Source organism: Eublepharis macularius, chromosome 14, assembly GCF_028583425.1.
Source record: "Eublepharis macularius isolate TG4126 chromosome 14, MPM_Emac_v1.0, whole genome shotgun sequence".
Classification (NCBI taxonomy): domain Eukaryota; kingdom Metazoa; phylum Chordata; class Lepidosauria; order Squamata; family Eublepharidae; genus Eublepharis; species Eublepharis macularius.
This window is the reverse complement of record NC_072803.1, coordinates 69,870,073-69,894,480: the sequence shown is the minus strand read 5'-3', so window position 1 is coordinate 69,894,480 and position 24,408 is coordinate 69,870,073. Positions and strand designations below refer to the sequence as shown.

Genomic DNA, 24,408 nt, shown 5'->3' with positions numbered 1-24,408 from the left:
GCTATTGAATATTATGACAAACGTTGTGATAGAGAAGTTGGTTTCTTCTTCGTGGACACTGAGAAAGCATTTGATAATTTGAACTGGGACTTTATGTTTGCCACAATGGAGAAGCTGCAAATGGGAGAAAAGTTCATTCGTGCAGTGAAAGAAATCTATAGAGACCAGAGTGCAGCAATTGTGGTGAATGAAGATGTGACTAAGAAATTGACAATAGGTAAAGGTACTAGACAGGGTTGCCCGCTGTCTCCATTGTTGTTTATTTTAGTTTTGGAAATATTGATGATTCAAATTCGAGAGGATGATGCAATCCGAGGAATAAAAATAAGAGAGTTTTCTTACAAGATCAGAGCATTTGCGGACGATATAATGTTAATTGTGGATGATCCTATTGAGAATATGCCAAAAGTAATGGAGAAAATTAGGGAATTCGGAGATTTGGCTGGATTCTATGTAAATAAAAAGAAGTCAAAGATATTATGTAAGAATATGACTAAACAGAAACAGCAGGAACTAGAGGAAATAACAGATTGTGAAGTAACGAATAAGGTAAAATATTTGGGAGTCGAACTAACCGCGAAGAATATAGACCTATTCAAGAATAACTATGAGAAACTGTGGACTCAAATAGAGCAAGATTTGATCAAATGGAATAGGCTGAATTTGTCGTGGTTGGGAAGAATTGCAGCAGTAAAGATGAATGTACTGCCGAGAGTTATGTTCCTGCTACAAACAATTCCAATTGATAATGATAAGTTATCTCATTATCAGAAGTAACTGACTTCCTTAACAGAAGCAAACTGATCTCCATATCAGAAGCTACTGTTTGCATCTACTCTTCCCTCCCCTCTCCACTTATATATCTGACCAGTTTCTTCTTGCCCTCCATGCATCTGACGAAGAGAACTGTGATTCTCGAAAGCTTATGCTACAATAAAGTTGGTTAGTCTTAAAGGTGCTACTGGACTCTTTTTGATTTTGCTACTACAGACTAACACGGCTAACTCCTCTGCATCTATCTCCTTCTTTGGAGGTTTTAGAGCAGACGTTAGATGGCCATCTGTCAGCAATGCTGATTCTGTGAACCTAGGCAGATCATGAAAGGGAGGGCAGGAAGGGTTACATCAGTGATTAGTTCTTGTAGCCCCTTCTTAGATGCCCAGGGTCATGACAATCACCATTTTGGGGTCCAGAATATTCTGGACATGAAGCAGGGGTCACTGGGGGTGTGAATTTCCAGCATTGTGCAGAGGGTTAGACTAGATGACCCTTGAGATCTCTTCCAACTCTATAATTATATGATTATTTTGAATTTATTAAGAACTAGCCTAGTACAACAAAAATTTGGGAAAATAATCCAAGATGGAAGTATCTCACCGAAAGTAACCAGCATAAAATTAGTTTGGTGCCTCCTGCTTTCTTCAGTGAAGCTGAAGAAAAACAGTTGTTATGGAAGTATTTTGCAACTTCCAAAAAAATTTTCTTTTATTTCTGGAGATGTCCTTGACTAAAAGATGCATTAAATCGACAGTTCGGTCATATTTAGGCTTTTAGATCTCATCTTTGCCATAAAGTCATCTTTTGCATTGTTGGAGACAAAACTGAATGCATGACGTTAGAAATTCTGTTCCTAGCTAAGAGAATGACACCCAGTGCCAACAACTCTAGAAAATTATTATTACAGCTTAGAGAAAAGTTGAAATTACGAACCAGTTGATCCAGATTGCTCAGAGGTGTTCACATCTTCATCCATGAAGTAATATTTTTCCAGTGAGAATGTTTTAATGTTATCTCAGTCTTGCCACGAGACCCTGCAACCTTACATTTGACACATTTCTCTTTTTACCTATAGGAAGAGTTTTTTCAAAACATTCACGAATAGGATCTTAAATCCGGCAGAAGCCATAACACATTTTCTGAAGATATGAACTGAATCCAAATGTCTTCCCATCTTCTTTCCTGTGTCCCTGGGGGACGTAGGTTCAAATCCCCACTCTGCCATGAAAGCTAACTGGGTGACTTTGGTCAGTCATTCTCTTTCAGCCTAATCTACCTCACAGGGCTGTTGTAAGGACAAAATGAAGATGAGGAGAATGATGTGAGCAGCTTTGAGTGTCCTTTGAGGAGAAAGGCAGAGTATAAATGAAGGATATAAAAAAAATATAGCTGAAGATGAGGGGCAGATAAAAGGAAGGGTGGTTAGTGGGTGGGAAGGTGAGACAGAAGCAACAAAAGGGGGGAGGCTAGGGTGGTTCATCAGGAGGAGGGAAAGAGGAAATAGTGTGGGGAGGGGGACAGAGGAGAAAGGCCTTGCAGGGTCGCCACTATGGAACTGGGCTATAGTTTTCTGGGGTAGAGGCTGCCAGGGAGTGAAGGAGGGAAAGTTGAAGATGGTGGGCGGGGGGGGGGGGGACAGATAACAGTAGTGGGTGGGAGTGGCTGGTGAGTGGGAAGGAAAGAAAGAAGCAGGAAAAAGGGAGAGACAGTGGAGGCTTTTAGGGAAGGGAAAGAGGAAACAGTGGGCGAGGGGAAAATGCGACCCCCTCCCTAGCAAGTCCTTGTGGGCCCTCTGCTTATAGTAAATGATTTGTGAACTGAGCAAAATAGTTCTTCCTCAGCCTTTAGTTCAGTGTATAGCAGAGAGCCAGCCATTTATTCCTTCTTGAGAGTTTATAACTAGCTTTAACACACCTACTTTCAGATTTACTCTTAACCAGGCTATCTTTGATTGGGAACTTTTCCTGCTCAGTGTAGACTTTTACTATGTAAAAACAACAACAGAAAACTATCAAACCACAAATATAACCCATCTTAACAACAACAGACTAATCCACAGGGTGGGGAGGGGGACAGAGATGACAGCAACCCTCTCTGTCCAGGAATCCGCCCTTTAAAATGAGAGGCTTAATATTTCAAAACATTTAATTTAAATTATAACTATTTTTAACAACTGGCTTAATTGTAGGTAAAGTTCTTCTGCATTCAAAGCCCTTCATGGCCTAGGCTCCTCATGAGAGCCCGTTTGGTGTAGTGGTTAAGAGCGCGGGATTCTAATCTGGAGAGCCGGGTTTGATTCCCCACTCCTCCACTTGAAGCCAGCTGGGGGACCTTGGGCTAGTCACAGCTCTCTCAGAGCTCTCTCAGCCCCACCCACCTCACAGGGTGTTTTGTTGTGGGGATAATAGTAACATACTTTGTAAACCGCTCTGAGTGGGCATTAAGTTGACCTGAAGGGCGGTATATAAATCGAACGTTATTATTATTATTATCTGTGAAATCACCTCTCTCCCTATCTTTCAGCAAGGCAGCTTCGCTCAACTGGACAAGGCGTTCTGTAGGAGCCATTTGGCTGCTGGGAAAAATCAACAACTGCCCGTAACTGCGCTTTCTCTGTGGTAGTCCCCACCTTGTGGAATGGGGAGGTCAGGAAAGCTTCCACTCTCCTGGCTATCCACAAATGATAAATAACTGAATTACTCAGGAGCGCGTCCTACCCAGATTATAGGGCTATGTCGTAAGTAGCTCAGAGAGATTCACTGGTAAGGTAAGGTTATTGATGTACTGTCTGGTGATGTAGATACTTTCCTACCAGGCAGTTTGACGTTGCTAAAGATGTCATGCTTAAATTCAGGAAGGTTTCATCCATGTGCTTGGCTTTCTGCTAGTTTTTCATATTTGTGGCTACCATACCCTATTGTATCTGTTTTCACTGAAGGTTCTAACTGCTGATCATGTTCTATTTGCTCTGTGAATGTCCTAGCTATTGACTGTATTTTATTCACTTGCAGCATAGTAATCTGCCTTAGATCTCAGTGGGAAAGATGAACTATAAATAACAACATTAATAATAATGTCAAGCTCCCATTTACTTAAGTGAGAATCCCACAAAATTATACATGCCTGTGGATTATGCACCAATGCCAAGTACTTGCTCTACACACATAAAATATTACTGGGGAAAAGCAGCAGCTTGTAAAATGAGTTGCCACAGACAACGCTAAGAGCGCTGTTCCAAACTCTCTAAAGCACGGTGCTTAAACCTTGTCCTCATTAATACTCACATGTTAATTAATCCATGGGATCCATTTGGATAGATCAGATAAGATGAAGGGACTGAGGTAATATGAAGTTTCTCAAGAGCAGAGGTATCTGAATCCAGCATTCGCTTTACAACAATGTTTTCATATGGAACCAGATCTAGGATCACCTGGGTTAAAAAGGACATACAAGCACACACACACATCACTGATGCGGCAGGAAGTTCTGCTAACACTTCGGAGAAAGGCAAAGTTTAAACTTTCAGCACCTGCTGCTGCTTTATTCATTCCACTGGATTAAACCCAGAAAACCTATGACTAACAGCCCAAGCCAAGGCCTGTTTATTCAGCAGTAATCTCACCGAGTTCAGTAAGGTTAGCAACGGATGGCCTCCTGGCTAGTTTCAGAAATGGTCTATCGACAGGCATGGACAAAGAATGTCAAAGCCCCCCACCCCTGGCCTGAAGTTAGCTCACCATTTGTTTTACACAACCACAGTTCTTCTCCAGGAAGGAAAGAGGATTAAGTCCCAAGCAACTGCAGAAAATGGTAGCTTTAAATCTGTAAACATAGCACTTCCCATGTTACATTCAGAATTATTCAACAAAACTGTATATTACTTTGGTGCTATAAGCACAGAACATATGGATTTAAATCAGAAGCGTACACTGCAAGTTTCTCAAATATAAAATTCTTAAACTTACTACTTCAAAAATAATGAAGATTTACATACGTAATATTATGGAATTTAAGTACAATGGACCAATGAAAACTGCTTCAGCTCTGAGGTCTGCTACTCTCTGTATCACCTTGTGAAAAAGTTGTACTGAAAGGAAAGGTATAAAGGAGTTGGTCCGACCACTGGCACTTGAGAGTATCTATTCCCAAGGCTTGAGGACATTAGGACCTGGGGAAAACCTGGGGTCTGGCAGTAACGCAAGCAGATCCACCTGAGCCTTTCCAAACCATTGACCGAAGTCAAGAAAGACCTCTGGGTTCAGCTTCCACTCTGACCCACTCTCCCTCAGTTCTCCTCAGCTGCTGCAAACCCAACTAGTTACCATTTGAGAGTTCACAGCAGGGCAGGAGGGAGGGATGTGTGTCTGCACAGAAGAATTTGATGAACAAGTATGTTGTCGTGTCTGCATACCATTCATCCATGCCATTCAGGTGTTCTCTGTTCCCTGTATTGATTTGATCATACGGTGTAACTATATGCTCTCTTATTATGCTTATGTACTGTAACCATTATTCATTATATTAATGCCATCTTGATCTTGCCTAAAAACCAAAGTACTAATGTTGAGACTGTTATCTATGAAGCCTGCTTGCTGACCTTGTACTAAACTTTAACTCTTCGCAAGAGACAGAAGGAGTTGAATTCCTTGTAATCTTCTGGCTTTCTCTGGCCAGACAAAGCTATTGTGTTTCTCATGAGAATTGGGACTTTAGCGCCTTATTGTTAACTGCCCCAGGGGAGGGGGAATCCTGCTCCTTATATCAAAGTGCATTTATTTATTTTTATTTTATTTATTCAATTTATATACCGCCCATCCCAGGGGCTCTGGGCGGTGAACAGTTAAAATTGATAAAAACAAAAACTAAAATCAATATACAAATAATAAAACAAATTAACAAGGTGCAGTGGTGGGGAGAACCTTCCCCACCCCAAAGGTGGGAGGCCGACATGGCACCGCCCCCTTCAATCACCAAACGCCTGGTGGAACAGCTCTGTCTTACAGGCCCGGCGGAACGATAATATGTCCCGCTGGGCCCGGGTCTCCATTGACAGAGTGTTCCACCAGGCTGGGGCCAGGACTGAAAAGGCCCTGGCCCTGGTTGAAGCGAGGCGGGCTTCCTTAGGGCCGGGGACCACAAGTAAATATTTATTCGCTGATCGGAGCGATCTCCGGGGAACGTACAAGGAGCGATCTCCGGGGAATACAAGCATATGCTTGTATTCTCATTCCTGCCAATCCTATTCATCTTTGGAGGTACCTGTGAACTTAATGGATCTCTATAATAAAACCTTTCAACCAAGACCCTGGAGTACTTGCTGTGAGGGGTTTGGGGGGTTTGGGGATGTATCTGGCATGGACTGCCATCCCTAGAACTGACATATGTACAACCCTGTTTTCATCTTCATAAGGCTCTTTTTAAATCCAAGGAGCGCAATGCCCTCTCTGCTCCAGACCCGGGAGAGCAATAGAAAACAGGAAGGACAATCTCCTGTGAAACATGGAACGGCAGCATCACCTTAGGTAGAAACTGTAAACTAGGCCGAAGTACCACCTTGTCAGGATAGATTTTTAAGAGGGGAGGGTCCGCTTTGAGTGCAGAGAGCTCACTCACCCTCTGTGCAGAAGTTATAGCCACCAAGAAGCACACCTTCCAATTCTAAAGGACACGTAGCCAGAGGCTCAAAAGGTTTCACGATAAGTTGTGAGAGCACCAACAATAGTGACCATTGGGGAACAAGGGGTGTGACAGGTGGATGAAGGTTAAACATCCCTTTCAGGAATTTTTTAGAAGTAGGGTGAGAAAACACTGTATGCAGTTCATGACTGGCTGAAATAGCTGCCAGATGAACTTTCAAAGAAGACGCGGCCAAACTGGTGGTCTTTAATGAACACAAATAATCCAAAATGTCATATAATGAACATGTAGATGGTAGCAGGCCTTTCTTGTTAGCCCAATACACAAAGTGTGTCCACTTTGATGAATAGGACCTCCTGGTAGAAGGTCTCCTGGCATTCAAGATCCCCTTTTGCACCTCTTGAAACAAGTTAAGGGCTGGGGTATATACGCCAGGCTGTCAAGTGGAGTTTCCTTGGGTCGTGGTGAAACAAGTCCCCCCATGTCAGAATGTCTGGGACCACAGGTAGTGTAATGTAAGTCTGTTTGGACAGCTCTAGTAACTTTGGCAACCAGATTTGCCTTAGCCAAAAGAGGGTTACTAGAATGCAGTCCGTGTTATCTTGCTGAATTTTGCACAACACTTTTGCAATCAGGAGGAATGATGGAAAGAGGAAGAACATTCAACTTGACCATGTGTGCTGAAAAGCGTCCCCCATTAAGTTTGGGTCACTTACTTCTAGGGAGCAAAACGGGTGCCTTCATATTGGCTGCAGTGGCAAAAAGATCTACCTCTGGTATCCCCCATGGAGTAAACACAGGTTCCAGACAGCGGTCATTTAATGACCACTCGTGATTGGTGTTCAGTTGTCTGCTTAGCATGTTCACTTTGGCATTGTCTGTACCAGCAATGTGTATGGCATGTACAGTAACCCTGTTGGCAATAGCCCATTCCCAGATGGCCATGGCTTCCGCACAGAGAGCCGGTGATGCAGTTCCTCCCTGTTTGTTTAAATAGTACATCGCCACTGTGTTGTCTGTCTGTATTTGAACTTCCCTTCCTTGAAGGAGAGCTGCAAAGGAGACAAGAGCAAAGTGGATTGCTCTCAGTTCTAAGACATTAATGTGCAGAGACTGTTTTTTAAGTGACCATCGGTCTTGTACAGACCAGGACCCACAATGAGCACCCCAACCATAAGTAGAAGCATCAGTAGTTACTACCCTATCACAACATCTGGTTCTAAAGAGATTAGTGTCTACCAACCACCAACTTCAATTTCAGCATCAAGTTCCTTTAAAGTATTGTTCACAGCAACAGTCTGCTGGGAAGACTTCTGCTTGTACTGTCCCTTCCTTCGGTACTGTTGGGAAGACTGATAAGATCTTGGAAACTGGCACTGAGATTGCTAGTATTGCCTGTATGGCCTGTCATATCTCTGATAACAGTATTGGTGCCTAGGGAAATACCTGGGCTTATATGTATGTTGGTCTTGTACTATGCCCAAAGACTTCACCGTCTGGCGATTCTTCTTTTGAGACAAGGTCTCATCTGCAGCTGCAGAAAACAAGGTAGACCCTTCGAAGGGCAACTCCTCAACCTTGTTTCTGGTTTCAGGTGGTAAAGCCGTGGATCTCAGCCATGAGTGCCGTCTGATCAGTATGGCCATACCCTTAACAAAAGTCTTGACAGCGTGGCGGCCAGCATTCATCTGTTGCTTTGAGACCTTTATGGCCTCAGTCTGGAGCAGATCAAATATTGCCTTCTTATCTTCTGGGAGTCCAGTGACATATTCAGCCAGATTCTCCCACAAGTATAACTGGTAGCCTCCCATAATAACTTGGTCATAGAACCAGAGGAGTTAGCTGTGTTAGTCTGCAGTAGCAAAATAGCAGACTCCAGTAGCACCTTTAAGACTACCCAACTTTATTGTAACATAAGCTTTCGAGATGCATCTGATGAAGAGAGCTGTGGCTCTCGAAAGCTTATGGTACAATAAAGTTGGTTAATCTTAAAGGTGCTACTGGACCCTTTGCTATTTTGCATAATAACTTGGTGATTCCCAATGCGCAGATTGAGGGACGAAATTGAGTATTGTCTCCTGCCATTTCCCTCAATCTTCTTGCCCTCCTTGTCAGCTGAAAGCGAATGGGAGCCCTGCCTCTGTTTCTGAAATTCCTCCATCACCAAGAGGAAGGTACAGGATGCTTGAACAGGGAGGGCCAAGTATCCTGTTTAACCTTATACACCCTCTTAGAGGTAGCTGGCAACTCCACTGGCTTCTCCCACATCTTTAGGATTACTTCATCCAAGCCCTTGATAATAGGGGACCTGACCGAAGCTGGTGCATCACTGTAGAGTCTGCCCAGAAGTTTTTCTGATGTCTTAGGCACAGAAGACGAAACATTCACATTGAGCGCTTATGCCATTAGGGCCATCTGATCTGCATACAAGCACAGATCTTCATAAAGTGAACCCGAAGCCGGAACCACATTCTTGTCCGGTGAAGATTCTGAGACCTTGGATCCGTAGTCCGATGGTTCTGGGCAGTAGTCCAGATCCTCGTCATCAGAGTCATAGGAATGCTGGAGTTGGGCTGGTGAGGGTGATGGGAAACCATGCTCTCCCAGATGACGTCAAAGGTCTCAGTTTCAATGCATCAAATCCATGAGGACCTCCAGTCCAATGGCAGTGATATGGAGGTTGAACGCAACAGGCCAAATGGTGCTCTCATCAAATAGCTCTCCTCGGTTCCAAAGGATGTCCATGTTCAGATCTGTGTTCACTCTGATGGCTCAGAACTGGCAAATGGTTTCTTGGCATTACAGAATGCCTCAGAGTCGGAGACCATTCATTAGGAGTTCCAGAACATCTTGGAGTTGTATCTTGGATCCAACCCAAAGATTCACCCACTGGAGTGGGTTCAGCAAAGGAAGTCGATTCAAAGCCATGTTCTGTCATCCAAAGGCTGGCGTCAGTTGTCAGAGATGTCGGATCCTCGCCTCTCAACTCATCCTCCGACAGGGACTGGTTAGAGGAATAGAGATGAAGGAGGGATTAGGATGACATCCTCCTCAGACCTGTGCTCCCTGGACCAACTCTGATGTTCTCAACTCCAGCTTGATTTAGAGGAATGTTTAACTTTCTTTGACTTCTTAGCCAGTGGCTCTGAAGAAGGTCCTGGTTCCAAGGTTGAACGTGGAGCCGACACCTTCGAAGCCATCGGATCTGATCGCAGAGTCGCTGAAGGCTTGCCAACTTTCTTTGAAGAGGCAGCCGAGTGCCCAGAACAGCCAGACTTTCTCGACACAGTGTCAGACTCAGCAAACACCTTGTTCCGTAGTGAAGCCTTCAGTCTCTGGGCCCTCTCATGTTGGGCCTTATGGGTAAATTGTTGGTAGAAAGTACATGAGCCAACTTTATGCCCCTCTCCCAAACACAGAAGACACAGATCATGTTGGTTGGATTTGGTCATTTCGGTGCCACACCGGATGTATGGTTTAAAGAGATTTCTCTGACATATTGCTTAAACGCACCACTACCGTGTTCAACTGTTACAACACGGGAAGCACGAGTCAGGGACACCAAAGCCGAATCGAAAGACGAAAGGCAAATATTCAAGTCCAATCCAAAAGCCACACCGAAAATCCTCAAAACAAGAGCCAAAGCCGAATTGATAAACAAGAGCGAAATCCAAGTCCAGTCCAAATAAAAAAATGTAGAAGCAATAAGCAAGAAGATAAGAATGAACAAGCTCTGAAGTAAAGTTCCTCTCTTTGCGGCAGCTAAGAGAGAACTGAGGGAGAGGGGGTCACTCCTCCTAGGTCACAGGACCCATTTTTGGCAGGAAAAACAGTTAGTCTACGTGACCAGGGAGAAGCGACCGCTAACAGAGCTCTAAAGAAGCTAATAAGTTTCTCCATTGGCAGGCCTGCACGTGCACAGTCTCAATGTGGGGGTGCACAGAAGAACGAAGATGAAAACGGTCTTCCCATCAATCCTGGAATAGAACACTGAAATGTCAGCGAGATATAACTTAACAGACAGTTTACAAAGTCCCTCATCCTTTAAAGACAGAAGGAACTCCAATATATCTGCTATCTAGCAATTAAATGATTCTAATCCCTTCTGTGTAGCCCAATGGCTAAAACGTTCCTACTTAAAGGCATAAGACTTCCTAGTGTTTGCCCTTCTAGCATTAAGCACTATTTCAGTTACTCTCTGTGACAATGCCCCCATCTCGCTATGTACCATGCCATCAGCTTCAGTCTGGGTAGGTTGTGATACCATACCCCTCGGTCTGTAAGCAAGTCCGGTTCCGAGCTGAACCGAAAACAAAAGACCCGGGACAGGTACATCACATGTTGGAACCAGGGTTGTCTGGGCCAAAAGGGTGTTATTAAAATGATTCATGGTCTGTCCACCTGAATCTTGCTGACTGTCCTGATGATCAATGGAAAGGGAGGGAATACATAGGTGTTCCACCCATGAGATCTGAAAGACATCCTCTAAAGAGTTGTGACCAATTCCACCCCTGGAGCAGAACCTGAGTGCTTTCTGGTTCCCTTCTTTTGCAAAGAGGTCTACGTTGGGATGACCCCAAAGTCTGAACACTGGTTCCAGGTAAATGTCCATCAGGGACCATTTGCAGTTGTCTGATCTCAGTCTGCTCAATTTGTTTCTTGCCACGTTTTCTATGTCTGGGATGTGTACTGCCTGTAAGGAGACATCCCTTTCTACTGCACAGTTCCAAAGGGTTATGGCCTCCTCACACAAAACTCTGGAAGTGGTGCCCCCTTGTTTGTTTAACTAAAACATGACCGTGCAGTTGTCTGTCAGTACTTGCACATTCTTGTGTTGAATGATATCTGAAAAAGCTATACGAGTATAACAAATTGCACGTAGTTCTAACACATTTATGTGTAACAGACTTTCCTACTTTAGCCATCTCCTATGAGAACTCAGAGCACCACAGTGGGCTCCCCAACCTGATGTCGAAGCATCAGTAGAGATAGTCATGTCCACCTGGGTAGAACCAAACTCAACACCCCTTAGTAGATTCCCATCATCGGTCCACCAATCTAAAGAGCTAACAACTGCTCTTGGGACTGAGTATCGTTTACTCAGATTGTGGGACTCGAAATCGTGTATGGATAGAAACCACAATTGTAACCTGTGCATATGCAACCTGGCCGAAGTGGTGACAGATGTGGTAGCCGCCATCAAACCTAGTAAGGTTTGGATATTCATGCCAGATTGGAACCTGCAGTGGCAAAACTGGTTCACCATCTTGCGGATTCTGTCTGCCCGTTCCTGAGGCAGAAAACCCGTTTTCAATGCTATCCAATACAGCACCTATATATTGAACCCTTCTGGAGAGCAAAAGAGATGATTTCTTAAAGTTAACAAACACACCCAGTCTATTACAGGTGTGTCTATTACTAACTCAATTTGTCTATTACTAACTCAATTGTCTATTACTAACTCAATTTGTCTCTGTAGGTCTTCACTAGAAGAGGCTGTCAAAAGCCAATCATCAAGGTAAGGATAAATGAAGCAAACCTGTTTTCTGAAGTAGGCCACTACTACGACCATACATTTAGTAAACACTCTTGGGGCCGTAGATAGGCCGAAGGGTAAAACGTGATAATGAAAAATCTTATTACAAATGACACGTAAGAATCGCCTGTGAGAACGATGTATAGCTATATGAAAATAAGCATCTTTTAAATTTAACACGGCAAACCATGAATTGTGAGGAAGCAATTGTAACACCACGATTAATGTAACCATTTTAAATTTCTTAGAGACTATGTGCTTATTAAGGCGTCTAAGATCCAGGATGGGACTAACACCACCATACTTTTTGTCTACTAAAAACATGTTGGAGTAAAAATCTTACTGTGATCAGGGGAGGCGCAAGGTTTTTCGGCACTCGTGGTCGGCTGGCTGGGTGTTCCCCTGCGCATGCAAGCGCGCGTGCTCCGCCCTGCATGATGATGTCACACGTGATGTCATCACGGGAGCGCGCATGCGCGCCGCCACCAGCCCAATCGCTGCGGTGGGCAGCCCTGACGGCACACGGGTAGCACAGCCAGCGCAGCCCATCTAACTCCTCCTGTGGGCGAAGCAAAGGGCAAGGGCAGCCGACGGCCTCCCGCCCCCCCAACACACACATATCCCCCTTTTACCTGCCCCACGGTGTCGCAGAGCTGCAGCCTCAGCGGGGCTTCGTCCACCTCCACCACGGTTGGAAAAAAGAGAGATGGAGTTGGAAGGGGACGGCGCGGGGCGGGAGGGATAGGAGAGCTCTGTGGCGCATGCTCCCAGCCCCCGCGCCTCCTCCGGCGCTCCCTCCGGCACCCCGTGCCTGAGGCCACCACCTACCTGGCCTCAATAGGCGCACTGGCCCTGACTGTGATTCCTCACTGGGGACCTGCTGTATGGTCCCTTTACCAACTAGCTCCCCAATCTCTGCCTGTAATTTCTCAGAAGGATAGTGGGAGGAGAAATCAGGGAGAGCATGAGCCGGGTAAGAAGCAAACTCAATTTTATAACCAAATTTAACGATTTGTAACACCCAACTAGCAGAAGTGATTCTTGCGCTTCCTTATTGGGCACTGGCTGTTGGCACTGTCGAGAACAGTTATTTGACCACCTCCTTTGATACTGCCCCTGCTGAGGCTGCTACTGTCCGTGAGTATATCGAGGATACAGATGGTAGTGGTAGGACTTCCCTCTATAATGTTGCTGCTGATGGTATGGGTACCATTGAATCATTGATTGTTTGGGAATCACACCATAAGAACGGGCCATCTGATGCTCCTTTCACTTTTGGGAAAGGTAATCGTTGGACCTGGCCGAAAATAATGTTGTTCCCTCAAAAGGAAGGTCTTCAATTTTACTCCTCGTTTCCAGGGGCAAGGCCGTAGTGCAGAGCCATGCATGCCTCCTTAGTACCACGGAGGATGCTAGAGCCCTGGAGGAAGTGTCAGTGGAATTACGTCCCGCATTAATTTGCTGTTTAGACAGCTTCAAGGCCCCTTCCTGTATAACCTTGGATAAGATTTTTTGGTCCTTCAGGAGTTTGTCAATGAATGATGCCAGATGGTTCCATAGGAAAATTTGGTAGACTCCCATTAGAGCAGTGTAGTTTGCAATGTTCAAACTTCAGGGCCACTGAAGCATATAACTTTTTTTCGAAGGCGACAAGTTTCCAGCTTTCCGTTTCAGCAGGGATCGTATTGGTGTAGTGGTTTGGTGTAGTGGTTAAGAGTGCGGGACTCTAATCTGGAGAGCCGGGTTTGATTCCCCACTCCTCCGCTTGAAGCCAGCTGGGTGACCTTGGGCTAGTCATGGCTTCCTGGAGCTCTCTCAGCCCCACCCACCTCACAGGGTGTTTTGTTGTGGCGATAATAATGACATACTTTGTAAACCGCTCTGAGTGGGCATTAAGTTGTCCTGAAGGGCGGTATATAAATAAAATATTATTATGCATGCCTTGTCTCTGACGTGCCTGCATCTCCTCTGTTACCAGGGACAAGGGAGGAGGGTAGCTGAACAAGAAGGCACAAACATCCTCCCTGGTTTTGTAGAGACCTTTCGATTTCCTGGACATTGGGTGTGCCAAGGTCGATTTTTCACAAATGGTGTTAATTAGCTCCACTAAGCCTTCAACGATGGGAAATGCGACATGGATTTCCCGAATAAAGATGCTGTAGGATCTTGTCTTTAGGCTTAGAATCCACAGCTGATACTTCTATTTCCAAGGACTGGGCTATCCGTAGCATCTGCTCCATATATAGCCAGTAGTCTTTGTTAAGAGAAACCTGGCCAGCTCCCATGACTGCTTCATTCAGAGAAGGGTCCAACACTGGACTAGAGCTGCCATCTCTGCCCTCTGAGAGCCTATAGGACATGGTCAATTCAGGAATATCATAGGGTGATCTTGATCCTCTATGCTCCTCAAAGGCTTCAAACCCTGAGGCTATTGAGAGTGCCCGATAAAGTTCACCAAGGTCCAACCCATAGCCAGCCGGCACGAAACAAGACCACATCGATCTACAGTACGAGGAATAGTGTTGACAATCCTCAGGGTCAGAGTGCCAGGAGTCTCCTGCAACTCACCTTCCTCTGCCAAGGAGTGGTAAGATGGAGACCTCGATAAGGATGGGGTCTGAGGTTTGTCCTCAGGAACAGCCTCCAGATGCTTTGTCTTACATTTAGCCTTTCTGGCTGGGGGCTGCGCAAAGTCCAGAGACTCTGCAGGACAATCCACACTCCTCGGATCCAGGGTCTTTGGATCCACGGCCCTCGGCTCCAAGGTCCTTGGAGTCAGACTCTTAGCTTCACACATTCTCGGATCCGACAGCTTTGGACCCAAACATTTTGGATCCGAAGGCTTTGACACTGGTCTCTTGGACCCTTGGTCCTTCAACTCCACGTGGCTCGGATCCAAGCATTTCTTCTTTTTTAACCCAGCAGATGGTGTCAGATCAGATCTGGCTGGTGACTTCGATGGGACATGGATCCAGGGAGTTTCCATCAGACTCTGGGTCTCGACTGCTTGGATCCGTTGAGGACTCCGGTTCAGATCTGAGGAAGATGCCATCAACAGAACTGAGGGATGTCGGATCCGTATGGGTTATAAAGCTGAGGTGGAAGCCTGATCTAAGGCCGAATGGTCCCCAGCCACCGTGGAAGGCGGGGCAAGGGTCTTCACATCCGACGCCTTCATAGCCTTCTCCCACAAGAGAATCTCTTGGATCCCTCTGCTCTGGCCTTAGGCATAAAACTGCGACAATGCTCACAAATATGGACATTGTGAGCTTCCCTCAAACACTCCAAACAGACAGAATGGCCATCTATCTTCGTCATTTTGGTTGCACAAGTTGCACACCTCTTAAAGAGCTTTATCAGACATAATTTTAACAATCTGACCATTCTCTTTCCGTTTCTCTTACAGCATAACAACCAGACAAGAACGCAACCTTCCTGTTCAACAGTGAAGAGAAAACTGGAGGGTTGGTGGTGCCGCCTCCTACTGCCATTTTGGTGGGAAAGCCTGCGCATGTGCACTGGGGAGGCAAGTGCCCCTTAGTGGACTAAAAGCTTTAAAAACCTACCAATTGGCAGGCCTATGTGTACGCAGTCCCATGTGGGACTGCACAGAAGACGGGCAATGAATAATAGCATACTTTGTAAACTGCTCTGAGTGGGTGTTAAGTTGTCCTGAAGGGCAGTATATAAATCAAATGATGTTGTTGTTGATGTTGTTTTTATTAAATTTAGGGCCTCCTTGGTGATTGATTTGGCTTTGGTCATCATGTGTGTAGGTGTGGACAAAAGAGAACTGAGGCAGAGAGACTACACCAGCGAGAGAAGGCAGGCAGTGGGGAAAGGAAGACAGAGAGAGAGACCCCATCCAGGCTAGCAAGGGAGAAAGGCAAGGGAAACGCGGGGGGACAAACAGCATCTTGCTGCACTACATAGATGATGGCGGGGGCGGGGCTGGGTCCAAGGTGCTTTCTTCTCCAACTCAGTCTCATCAGTTTACCTGGAGCAGCAGTGATAGTGGCTGGGCGCAGAGCACATACAGGACATACTTTTCATTCCGCAGCCTGCATGCACTCTGTCTCAGGATGCTTGCTGCTGAGAAAGTGCCAACAAAGGAGAGCAGACAGAGAGAAAAAGCTGCAATGGGGGGGGGGGGGCGCTGATCGCTAATAGAGCAGATTATAAATATATTTTTACCTGACAATCAAACCTCTGCTATAGTGGCTTCCTTTTTAGCCACGGTGATAAGGAAACAAGATTTTCATGAGTTTAGATAGTTTAAAGTGATAATGACAAGTTAAGTCTATGTGAATTGGGTATGTTCAAGTGTACAGTTCTTATTTTGTTGGTGTTTGTATGGCTTACGGCTTCGGCCGGAAAAGCAATAAACATATATATATATTAATATATTTTTGGACATATACTAGTATTCAAGCATTTTCGAATGATATTTGAGACCAAGTACCTGAAATAACAAGCCACAGATTGCTGACGTAGAAATATTACTACACTATCTGAAAGAGAAAATACTTGTTACTAACCATTTAATAAACATTACATTTTAAAAGACTGGGAAAAAATAAACTGCTTTTGTTTAGTCCAGGGGTCCCTGACGTGCCCACCAACACCTTTCCTGGTGCCTGCCAAGTATTTTCAGAAAGTGGGTGGGGCTTTTGCCCAACAAGGCTTCTGATTGGCTAGTAAAGATTTTATTGGCTGTGCAGATTTTTTTGAAGCACTGGTTTGACAGCAGCTGCCATCAAAGCACAAGGATCTTCACTATGTGACTGAAGGTAAGCTGCAACAGCCATTTTGTGGCTGGCTCCACCTCTAGCGGCAGCTATTTTCTGGCTGTGCCCAACATGCTGTCTTAGAATTCCAAAGGTGCCCACAAGTTCAAAAAGGTTGGGGATCCCTGGTCTAGACTCTAAAGGAGAGTAAAGGAGTATTAGGCAAGCTTCCAAGTGGAATAATTCCAGAGCCAAAGTGCTACTACTGGGAAAAAGTCCCTGGTAACACTGTATAGGAATGCACTGTTAAACTATTTACTTTTATATTTATACTAATATAAATGTACTTCTCTCTCTATGTATTAACCTTGTTTTGCTACTATGCTTGTTTTGCTACTATGGTAAAGTTTTGAAACGAAACCTGTTCTCTCTCATGTTATACTAACATTGTACTTATATACCGTTCTAGACAGATTAGTGCCCATACTCAGCACAGTCCTGAGGGAGGGGGGCAAAAAGCGCCCTGGAAGCCGACTAGGAGTCACACCGGCATATCCTGGACTACAATGGCACAGCAGCACAGTGCCGCTCTGCCCTGGGCCCCCACTGACACCAAGCCACAGTAGCTGGGTGCAGGCATAACCAAGTCCCTACGCCGGTGGTCCAGGTGCAATTTAGTCAGCTCCCTAAGCTGTTTTGGGCATGAGAACACCCCTTCCGCCCTCAGTGGCTGAAAACTATGCCATGAAAAATGACAGTGTAGCCCGTAGGCACCATTGTGCAGAAAAAGGCGATCCTCTCCCCCCAAGCCTAGCCCTGCCCAAGTGGCCCAGCAGAGGATAGCATGCCAACTACTGTGGGGATTAATCTGCTTGTACCCCTACAGTGACCTAGTCCCCTTCCCATTGCTCAAGCAGCTCCTCTGGCTCCCTACATAACCTCCTGCCAGGGCGCCCATTACCCCAGGTAAGTAGGGAGGTGGCTGGAGGCTCTGACAGAGAGCCCCGGGCATGGGACTTAGAGCACGAGATGGCAGAGGTACTCAGGATGGTGGGGCAAGAGTGTGCAGGGGGAACTTTGTGAAATTTGGGGCGTGCCTCTCACTCACATATGGGAGGAAAGCCATGTCCAGAATGTCTGGCTAACAACTACCAGCTGAGTTCCCTTGAAGGTTACCCATCTCCTGAGTCTTGGCTCAGGGAGGGGTGAGAGCTCACCCACAGGTAAGCAGCAGCTGGGGAGGCAGCTCACTGTGTTGCTCATTCACACCAGCCTCCCCTCTGCCTTCACCCATGCACACCCAAAATGCTGGTCTCTGTGGTTGAGGCTTGCCAGGGGTAGTATGGCCCCTGCCTACACAGTGGCAGTCATCCAGGGAGCTATGTTCAAGTCAGCTGTTTTAGGGAGGGCTTCCAGTAGTCCATCTCGGGGCTCCGTTCAGAATCCCTTGGTCAGGCTCCTCACTCAGGTAGAGAAGAGATTGCAGCTGTGGCTCAGGGTGACTGGTGCTTGCTTTTGTAACTCCCCTGCGATGGCAGGTGTGCAACCCCATGGCTGTCTCCTTCACAGGATCAGAGCTCCAGCCATGCAGCTGCAGAACATCCGCATGCAAACGAGGAGCACTTTCTTTTCAGAGGGGTATCCATCATCTAGTTGCAGGCAACACCTGTGGTGATGGAGCCACTGCCACCACCCCCAGCCATGGTCACTTTCCCAGGATGTGGCAGATCTGGCTGTGGCTTGTACGAAGCAAGGCCTGTCACCACACATGTCTCCATTTTCCTTTTAGGCAGATCATGACTTGTCAGGGAGTCTGAGGAGCATGGCTCTTCCAGCCCCCAGCAATCCTTCTCAACTGCCATTCGAGCCAGCCCTAGGAACAGTTGCCCAGGCAGCCAGTGAGTCAGCCCCGCTCCTGAGAAAGCAGCATGAGGAATGGCTCTTCTGGCCCTAACTGCTGTGCAAAGAGGCACAGCTCCCTACCCGGGCGAGAGAAGTTGGCAACACACATCCAGACATCCTCTGCACTTCTGGCAGTTGAATAAAGTCTTTGTGGAACAACAACTCCCTCCCTGTCTGTCTGTTTTCCTGTGCATGACAGTAGCCGCCCCCCCCCCCCCGGCCACATTCCCACATCCTTTGCATGATAGCAGCCCCCGTGCCACTTCCCTTTTCATGCATCCCAATGAATGGTCTCTGGCTCCAGGATAGTACAGATGAGGTGGTCCTGAAGTAGCTCCAGGTGCCTCTGTGCGTTTACGTGGCTGTGCTGCCAAAAGGAGCAGGTGTCCTTGGAGGCTCCAGCCACGCCCAGCTTCCATCCCTCCTTCCCCCCTCAAATTCACTATAGGCAGCAGGTTGAGACTTGGAGTGTTGCCTCTGTGTGTGTCTGTCTGGGGTGGGGGAGTGGGCTACAGAAGAATCTCATCCTCGATGAGTCCTGCTGCCTTTCTGGTCTTACTTTTCAAAGAGGGGATGCATGTTTCCCGGAGCGGCGGAAGCAGCAAGGGGGAAGTTGCAAGCAAACGGTGCTTTAGCTGCCAGCCTTGCCCTTGTCAGAAATTGGGACTGGGAAAGCAGGTGGGCGGGCACCCTGTCTGCACCTTCAGCGTAACTCCCTCCCACCCAGGTCAAGGCTCCTCTCAAGGCAGGAGCCTCTGTTGGGGTGTGTCAAGCTTGATCGGGGGGGGGTCATTGCCATATGCACCCATTCTCTGTAGGACAGAGAGCAAACATGTCCTGGTCCACAGGCAGGATACACCCTTCAGTGCCACTTATGATGCTTTCAACTGCAGCCTCCCTGCAATAGGTGGATTCTGCTGGCATTGCCAGGGCAACTAGAGAGCATTCTCTCCTGGCTGCGCCTTGCCAGACTCGGCCGCCGGCATAGCTCTCCCACGAAAGTCCTTAGGGAGCGGACAAGTGGTACTTTAGGTGCCAGCTGCAGGACTGCATTGTCAGTTTTATTATTATCCCCACAGTATAGCAGGGGAGCTGAGCTGAGAGGAGTGGCTTCCCAAGGCCACCTGCTGAGCTCATGGAAAGAGTGAGAGTTGAACCAGCAGAGTACTGATTTGCAACCCAACCACTTAACCACTATGTTGTTGAAAAGTTTACAAAGCTAGGAATTATTTGACAAACTTGGTTTCTGAAAAGCAGATTGTTTTCATATTAAAAAGAACGTAAGAAATCAGAGCAAAGATAAATCCTGTTTCTTTTAAAAAGCATTCTGCCCAAGTCCACCTAAACATGTGATAGAACTATGCAATTATGGTCATTCCCTCAACGTGGCATAAAAAGCAAAATGTTAAGTGCAAAGTAGGGGTGTGCACCCCCAAAAGATTTGGGTAAAATCCCGAATTACCATAATCCCTAAGTAGCACTTCGGGATTCTGGTATTTAGCTCGCTTTGGTATGCTTTGTAAAGATTTGGAGCATATTGAAGTGAGGGGGAGCAAACCCCTCACCCTCCTGCGGGAAACCCACTTACCCACACTCGCCCATCCATCCGACTTACCTGGCCAGCAGGGAGACGGGAGGCCGACCAGCCTGGCTGGCGGAGAAGGCCAGAATGTGGCCGATGGGGAGCTGGATCCTCTGCCGCCCGCACCACCTCCTCCGCCACCGCCGCAGCCAACTGGGCAACGGGAAAGGCCGGAGCTGGATCCTACGGGTCCCGCGTCGCCTCCTCTGCCACCGCAGTGGCCAGCTGGGTGGTGGAGAAGGCCTGGATCAGCTGCTTGGCAGGGATCTCCCCACCTTACAGCTGATCTGTGGGTTTAGATGCCTCTTACAGTGCTGCTTCGCAGTGGCACGGAAGGGGGCATTTATACTCCTGCTGGCTGAATCAGCTGCTTGGCGGGGATCTCTTCAGCCAAACAGCTGATCCCAAGGTTTAAATGCCCCTTTCCATGCTGCTGCAAAGCAGCACGGAAAGGGGAATTTAAACCCCTTGACCTGAAGCTTCCTGAAGCGATATGAATCACTTCGGGAAGCTTTGATTCGGGATTTCCGAATTGGGACCAGCATGCTGGTCCCAATTCGGAAATCCCGAATCACTGCAAATCAGGTCCGATTTGGATACTTTACCTGAATTCGAAACCTGAATCGCACACCCCTAATGCACAGTATTACATAAGAAGAGGTTACTTTGTATTTTAAATAAAGGATGACGTTTACATTACCTCCCGCCCGACATAAGAGTCCGCAGTCTCGAAGATAATGGCAGTATAATGCTGAGCACGTTTATCAAAGAGAAAAAACATTTCTTCTGGCCTACAAAAAAGACAATAGCCATTTAACAATGTCATGAGGTCATGACTGATTCTAGCAACATATCCCAAAGTACACCAGAGTCTAACTTGTTTCAATGGGACTTTAAAAGAACTGTTTGGTTTTTATCACATATTACATTTGCAAACCTGTGACGCTTGTAGGCCTGCCAACTGTAGGTTGGGAAATTTCTGGAGATTTTGTGGGTGGAGCTTGTGGACGGTGGGGTTTGGGAAGGGAAGAGACCTCAGCAATGTATAATGTCATAGAGCCCATCCTTCAAAGTAGGAATTTTCTCTGGGGAATTTTTATGTAAGACAATCCACAGCACCGCATAACAATTATTCTTGTCTACACTGTAGACATATATCACATTAAAAAAAATATTTTTGTTTAAATATACATAATTTTTGGTAATAATATGCTATAAAATGTTTGCTATTACATTATCGAAGAATTTGGTGTTTTCCTTTTTATAAGGATTAACATCCAAATATGCTGATCATACACCGATGCTGTATGATACTGTTTCTGTCCAAATAATGTACTTTTGTTTACTATAGAAATTATTTTCTACCTTCAAAGCTTACCTCTTCCTACCTACCAGATGTCAAAAATTAAAGATACATGATATGCTAGCATAGGGTAACGCCCTTTGCAACTCTTTCTCAAGTATTAGATATACTTGCAATTTTTCTTAAAGAAAAGGTATTTCTGCTCTTAAATTCTATAAATATGTCAAATGGTACAATTTTATATGTTAGCGTTCCATCTTGTTTAACAGTTAAAAGAAGCTTAGAATTGGTAGGAAAGGGGCAGCTCAACCCTGAGGGCTACAGAGGCGGCCAGTGTACTCATGACAGCACCTGTCAGCTCCTCACAGGTTTCAGCAGAGACCTCGAGGCAGCGGGAAGAATTGCAAGGGGGTCCATGCCAGCATCCATAGCAACCACAGCATGATGCCCCCAAATGCAACATGGATATAACAGAAGGGCCAGGATAGACAGGACTCTAGGAACCAATCAGTGGGCAGGGGCACAGCCCAGAACATGGCCCACCCCAAGGGTCACACAGCTTGGGTCCAAGTCACCGTGCACATGTAAAGGTACAAGCAGGAACAGGGCATCTGACAGAAGGGATTGGTGGGAAGGGGGTATGCATTGCTGACTCAGGATACAGCATCTCACTCCTTGTGACAAATCTCCAGCCGCCACTGCTAAATTGCTAACCACATGGAACAGAGGGTCATCAAGAGGATGTGGTAGTGGATGGGTATGAGTTGTTCAAGAAAAACCGGAAGGGTAGAAGAGGAGGCGGAGTGGCATTGTATGTGAGGAGAGGGCTTGATTGTCAGCAAGTTCTGGAGAATGTGGTTGACAGCCCAGTGGAAAGTATATGGGTGGAAATAAGGGGAGGAAGGATAAAAGGTATTGTTGTTGGTGTCTGCTACAGACCGCCTGACCAGGGAGAGGAAATGGATGCTGCCCTCCTTGAACAGATTGGTAGAGTATCCAGACATCAGAACCTTATAATTATGGGTGACTTCAACTTCCACGATGTGTGCTGGGAGACAAGCTCAGCAAAGCAACAAGAAACATGCAACTTCCTGACCTGCCTGGCTGATAATTTCCTTTTTCAAATGGTGGAGAAAGTCACAAGGGGCTCAGCCATACTCGACTTAATATTAACCAACAGGGAAGAATTGGTAGATGGGGTGAAGGTGGTGGAGAACTTAGAGGGAAGTGACTATGTCCTCCTTGAATTCCAGTTGCTCTGGGGGACCAAGGAAGTTCGTAGTCAGACTCATAGGTTAGATTTTCGTAGGGCCAATTTCAACTAACTCAGAGGCTTGATGAGAGTCATTCCGTGGGGGAATGTGCTGGAAGAAAAAGGAGCGAGTGAAGGGTGGGCTCTTTTCAAACATGAGCTTTTACAAGCTCAAGCCCTCATTCCAGCAAGACAGAAACATGGTAAGGGCTTTAAGAAACCAATGTAGATGAACAGAGAGCTCCAGAATAAGCTAAGGGAGAAAAGGGAAATGTTCAGGAAATGGAGAGGACAGATATTTAAAGAGGAATATATGAGGGTTATTAAGTACTGCAGATCAGCTATCAGAGAAGTTAAAGCTCAGTATGAGCTGGGTCTGGCCAGGGGTGCTCGCTACAATAAGAAAAACTTCTACAGATATGTGAGAAGCAAACACAAGGTAAAAGAGGCAACTGGACTGCTGTTGGGAGAAGAAGGAGAAACTCTGATGGAGGACAGAGAAAAAGCAGACAGGCTTAAATGGACTTTTTTGCCTCTTGTTTTCTCCCTGAAGAACTTGGAGCCCATCTAGAGATGGTAGAAGACAGGACAGGGGGTGGCTAGTTGACATTGACAGAGAGGTTGTGGAGAGGCACCTGGCTGCACTGGACGAATACAAGTCCCCTGGGCCGGATGGTGTGCACCCAAGAGTCCTCAAAGAACTTCCTAGAGAACTTGCAGAGCTTCTGTCCATCATCTTCAAGGCCTCCTGGAGGACTGGGGATGTGCCACAAGATTGGATAAGAGTGAATGTTATCCCAATCTTTAAGAAAGGGAAGAAGGACAACCCGGGAAACTACAGGCTGGTCTGACTTCTGTTGCTGGGAAGATATTAGAGCAGATTTTAAAGGGATCGATCTGTAAGCATCTGAAGGATGGTTTAGTGATCTGGGGATGTCAACATGGTTTTGTCCCCAACTCATCTTGTCAGACCAACCTGGTTTCCTTCTTTGATCAAGTGATGAGCTTACTGGATCGTGGGAACTCTGTCAACATGATTTACCTGGATTTCAGCACAATTTTTGATAAGGTTCCGCATGACATTCTAATGGGTAAACTGGAAGAGTGCGGACTGGACTACAGGACAGTTCGGTGGAAAGGGAACTGGTTAGAGGACCGTACCCAAACAGTGGTGGTCAATGACATTTCATCAGATTGGAGGAAGGTGTCCAGTGGGGTGCCACAGGGCTCGGTTTTGGGCACAGTACTTTTCAATATTTTTATCAATGATCTGGATGAAGGGGTAAACAGGCCACTCATTAAATTTGCTGATGATACCAAATTGGGAGGAGTGGCAAACACCCAAGAAGATAATAGTTCAAATTCCACAAGACCTGAATACTCTGGAAAAGTGGGTGGTTGTGAACAGGATGCAATTCAATATAGGTAAGCGCACAGTATTACACCTGGGCCACAAAACTGTGAAGCACAAATACAGGATAGGGGATACACTTCTGGGTAGTAGTGTATATGAAAGAGATCTTGGAGTAAGAGTTGACTGTTAATATTTGCGGTGGCAAAAAAGGCAAACTCGGTCTTGGGTTGTATCAAAATGGTAATTGCATCGAAATCGCAGGAGGTCATAGCCCCTCTCTATACTGCCTTGGTCAGGCCGCACCTGGAGTACTGAGTGCAGTTCTGGAGGCCTCACTT

General features: G+C 46.2%; 1 protein-coding gene across 1 annotated transcript in view; it reads right to left on the bottom strand.

Moving 5' to 3' along the window:
- Positions 1–24,408, bottom strand: part of QSOX2 (quiescin sulfhydryl oxidase 2) — a 129,011-nt gene that overhangs the window by 88,550 nt on the left and 16,053 nt on the right. The window contains exons 5-6 of the mRNA XM_054997286.1: positions 20,862–20,952; positions 4,062–4,207 (exon numbers count right to left, since the gene is read on the bottom strand). Of these exons, the coding sequence (XP_054853261.1) occupies positions 4,062–4,207; positions 20,862–20,952 (237 nt within the window). The remainder of the gene's footprint in view (positions 1–4,061; positions 4,208–20,861; positions 20,953–24,408) is intronic.